The sequence below is a fragment of the Anopheles ziemanni genome, chromosome 3 (genome assembly GCF_943734765.1).
Source record: "Anopheles ziemanni chromosome 3, idAnoZiCoDA_A2_x.2, whole genome shotgun sequence".
In the NCBI taxonomy this organism is placed as follows: domain Eukaryota; kingdom Metazoa; phylum Arthropoda; class Insecta; order Diptera; family Culicidae; genus Anopheles; species Anopheles ziemanni.
This window is the reverse complement of record NC_080706.1, coordinates 59,808,725-59,813,595: the sequence shown is the minus strand read 5'-3', so window position 1 is coordinate 59,813,595 and position 4,871 is coordinate 59,808,725. Positions and strand designations below refer to the sequence as shown.

Genomic DNA, 4,871 nt, shown 5'->3' with positions numbered 1-4,871 from the left:
ATATTTCGAAAAAAAAATCAAAATTGCAAAACAAGCGTACAGCGATAATTCGGCAAAAATATATCGTATTTTCTTTTTAATTGTACGTTTTCTCACTTTCATCAAAAAAGGCAACGAATAATTTTCATTGACCAAGGAAAAATTAACAAGTAATTCAAGGAAAACGTGTTGATTTAAGAAACTTTTTGAGTTTTGCAATGTTATTTCAATAAAATCAAACAAGTTAATCCCGAATTATACTATTGTTATCATGTACTCATTGGTGGTTCTGTTCTGGTGTTTATAAATATAAATACTATTGATGCCAAAAGGTTTTGCTAACTAATATAATAATTCTAATATACACAGTATTGAATAGGAAATATATTTCTGAATAGCTTTTTGGAAATATTTGAAATTTTTCAGAATAATTTTTTGGAATTATACGAGTTACACGGCAAAAATCAATATTCTTCGGACTAATGCATAAAAGGTTTGAAAAACTCTACATAATGGAGGAGAAAAATTGACAAGCAGTATAAGCTCTCCGTTCAAAAGTACGATAAATTAATCCAACCAACCAACCAACAATTTCCTTGGCTTTTGATTAGACCGTTACATATGGAAAATTCAAGCAATAGAACGTATGAGCAAAGAAAACATCAGTAGATTTAGTTGACTATTCTACCATCATACTAAACGAGAACTGGAAATCATCATGCTAAATATTTTAAATTGACAAACTTCAGCAATTAGTGGGATGTATAATTCATGTTTGAGCAAAACGGGCGAACCTTCACGCACCTACTAATGGAATCAATAGCCTCTAAAACTCTCGATTCCATCGGTTCGAAACTCATCATTCACCACCCGATCCAGCTATTTATTTGATCAAGTCGTTTTTCTTTTCTCCCTCTCACTCTCTGCTTTCGATTTCCCCACACGCATTGCTTGCTCGAAAGGCGGGTCGAATCTGCGCGCTGGTACCGGGAGATCGTCTTCGTCGAAAACAAAAACCTAATTTAACAAGGGCGCCACTAGTAGCGCAGATGAAACTGAGCAAAAAAAACAAACAAAACCTGCCGGGAAAAATGACACGGAGTTCTGCAGACGGCAGACGGTAAAGTCTCTTTCGCGAAAAGTGAACGTACCCTGACGGGTACGCAGCGTTTGTAAGTTCGATGTAATATCGAACCAAATTTCTAGCCTCCGGCTTCCACTGCGACGCTCAACCGGAACGATCACCGCTTGGCGATCATTACTACCGATTCAATCGATCCAACGCGATCCAGCACAATCGATAATGATGTCTTGAGAATCAACCTGCCATTGTTTGTTACCACCAGCACCATGGTTGCAACGCCACCCCTACCACGAGCCGATGTAGAACGATCACTCCACGATCGCCACTGCTCTTCACCTTCGTACGGATCGTGGCAGCGCGTTTCGGGCATTCGGATTATGATGGGGGAGTCGTCAAACGGCAATGGCATCTACGTACGTACAGGTTCATACGTACGACGACACTCGAGGTCCGTCTCCTCCTACCCGCTTGGTTCTCCACCGCCACGGACTGAGATCTGCCGACGCCGGCATCATCATCAACAGCATCATCGGCAGCGCGTCGTCACCGCCACCGCTATCCGGGTGTTAGAATCGGCAGCGTGGTACCTGTGGTTATATAAAACCGCAACTCATCTTCTACGGCATTAGTTCGGTTCGACAGCTCCTCGAAGAAGCTTGAAGCTTAGCTCTCACGGCCCAAGCACAAGCTTTTCGCGATCCAAATAATTTCGGCAACGTATTCGCAAAGCAGCTCGTCTTTCCAGAGTTCCTCCGCAAATCAACATGATCCGCAAGACGGTAATGCGACCAGGAAGAAGATCCTATGTCTCAGATGTCCTAATTGCATCAATTCCTCGTCCTTCTCCCGGTAGGTTTTGACGGCGTTCTGCGCCGTGCTAGGATTGGCGAGTGCCGCCCGGTTGGACAACCTCTACGGTGCACCGGCTCCTGCTGCCTCCTACCAGGGAGGTGGCGGTGACTCGAACGTCCTCAACGCACCGAGACGCGATGGCCAATTCGGTGGGGTGTCTCCTGCCAACCAGTACCTTCCACCGTCGGCTGGCGGACAGCAGGGAGGCTACCCATCGGTCGCACCGCTCGGTCAGCCGTCGGGACCCGGACCTCAGCAAGGTCCCTTCGGAGGTGCGTACAATCCGCAACCGTCTGGTCCTTCGTACGGCGGCTCGGGTAACGCCCTGCGTCCAAGTGGTCCTGCCGGTGGCTTCCAGGGCAACAGCTTCCAGCCTCAAACCACTCCCATCCCCATCCTGCGCTACGAGAACGTCAACAACGGCGATGGCAGCTACCGATTCGAGTAAGTATCTTGGGCATGGACACGCGTCCCTGGACAAAGTGTGCCCGATGACCGTTCAGCGGCGGGTTAAATGCTTGAGATACTATCGGCACGAGTATCCACCAGCACGGATTCCAATTAATTCTGCTGCCCGATGATCTCACTGCTGCAAAAAGAGCACGGTCGAACGCAACAGCAGGTCTGGATTACACAACGTGGGTCAGAGTGCTGACAGTGCAGTGCAATTAGTTCAAAAGTTCATCCACGTGCACCGTTAATGAATTATCGTGTTCCGCGTGTTCACAAGTGCAACGGAAAAATTAATGATAAATGTTAAAAAAAAATTCAAACAGCAACTGGTAACAGAAACAAAACGGTAAACTGTTGTCGTAAAAGTGATGCTGAATGCTACGTTACACAATTATGACAGTTCAAAAGACTCGTGAATACTTGCAGTGATGAGTAGTGGTAGACAGCGGGAAACGTGCTTTAATATCATGCTTTGAGCTCCACTTTAAATGCGAATGGGTTTTGATGAAGAAATTTTTCTAGACAACCTTTATTCCTTTATAAAGGTTTTTTATTTTTTTTTATATTCTATTTTTTTAACTTTTAGATTGCGAAATTCCAATTAAACGTTGGTTATGCTCAATCTAAAGACGTTACGATTATGATGAATACTTTATTTTGGAGTTTTTTGAATTCGAATTTCCGAAAAACAAAATATTGGTTTTATATCAATGTATTGAATACGCAGTAGTAATTTCTATAATGATTGCCAAGCATTTAAAATACGAAAAGCAAAACAAAACAAGCAAACAAAAAGCTTTTTCAAAACAACATAAAGTGATCTATTGTTCCTCGATATTTTCAATATGAGTAAATAGTTTATAAGTACAAAAAACGTATATCCTCTGTTCAGAACAAGTGGCTTATAAATTCCGTATTTCCATTTCAACTGTTAGGACTCATCTTTTATAGTTACAGCAGGTTGAAGGTTTTAACGCCATGTCCGACGAATCTGAACAAAACAAGTTAATTTATTACATACTTCTCAAACTTTGCATTTAATTTTTCACAGCTATGCCACTGGTAACGGCATCCAGCACCAGGAGGAGGGATTCCTTCGCAATCTGGGACCGGAAAAGTCGGAACAGGTAGTGTCCGGGGGCTACTCCTACACCGCCCCCGATGGTCAGCAGTATAGCGTACAGTATAAGGCCGATGCCAACGGTTTCCAGCCTGTCGGTGACCACCTGCCAACGCCCCCACCACTGCCGGTAGAGTTGCAAGAGTGAGTGTCCATACCATAGGGTACCGATCGTGCATCTAAAATATGATCGCTTCACGCAACTCCGGAGTTTGTCCTTGTTTTACCCGTTTGTTTTTCCCTTCACTCAGGGCCTACGATCTGCACGCCCGACTGCACGCCGAGGCGGCCGCCCGACCCAAGAATCCCGCCTACCAGGAACCCCAAGCTCCGGGTCGCCAGTATGGAGCTCCTCAACCACAGGGCGGAGTCCCCCAGGGTCAGTACTATCCCCAGCAGACCAACCAGTACCAGCCACCGCAGCAGCCTCAGCAACCTCAGCAGCCACAGTATCAACAGCCGCAGCCCCAGTACCACCACCAGCAAACGCCCCAGTACCAGCCGAGCTCCCCGAACGCCATACAAGGTTACCCGTCGGCACCGGCTAACCAATACCTGCCTCCCAACAAGCGACAACAGGGCTTCAACCCGAACACTGGCTACACCTACTAACCGCCCGGCCAGGGATTAGCCCTTTTTATCGATTTCAGTATTTATTTGAGCCCCAAAATGAAACCCGCTAATAAACCAGAGTGCTAACAACGCCCACAAACCGTCACCAACACGTACATACACCCTGTGAATCCTGTGTGTTTTACTGTGGCCTCCTTTCGGGCCGTGCTCCGACTTTCCTTCCGTAAACAGAAGTACACTTTTCCGGCCCTTGACGACCTTGGCGAGCAATTGTACCACGAAGAATGTTCACCTGATTCTCTTAGGAACCCTTTTTTTCGTTCATTTTGGGGGAAAAACAAGTTTGTTTGGTTTGGTGAAATATTTCGGATAACCCGGCCTTTGCTATAACCTGTACCGTCGTCATGAGCAGAACCCCGACCTGGCCCATTACCTTCACCCTTTCGCGGCGGCAACGGGCTGTATCGGTGTCACGAAGGCAGGCCACCAAAAGTCACGACCGTGCCCCTGACATTCGTCATCCATGTTTGCAAAAACCACACAAAGCCACACAAACAGTTTTCCGCTGAAACACGAACGCCGAGGCACGAGGTATCGGGGTGAAAAGTGGCACACGCGATCTGCCGCAAATCTTGTGGAAAAATCCAACAAGGCTATGGGGCTGAAGAGTGTTACTCCAACTCGCCATGCTAGTTGACGTTTTATAAGTTTACGTGCATGGTATTGACCCTTCGCCTATTTTCGCACCCGAACAAAGCATCACCAAGCGGGTCGGTATGCGGAAAGTCACAATCGAATCCGTTATGCAAA

General features: G+C 46.2%; 1 protein-coding gene across 1 annotated transcript; it reads left to right on the top strand.

Annotated features, from left to right (window-relative positions):
• The first annotated feature begins 1,827 nt into the window (after positions 1 to 1,827).
• Positions 1,828 to 4,100, top strand: LOC131286886 (basic salivary proline-rich protein 1-like). Its single transcript, XM_058315894.1, has 4 exons — positions 1,828 to 1,842; positions 1,917 to 2,359; positions 3,420 to 3,632; positions 3,740 to 4,100. The coding sequence occupies exons 1-4, from the start codon at positions 1,828 to 1,830 to the stop codon at positions 4,098 to 4,100; spliced, it is 1,032 nt and encodes a 343-aa protein (XP_058171877.1).
• Positions 4,101 to 4,871: the final 771 nt, after the last annotated feature.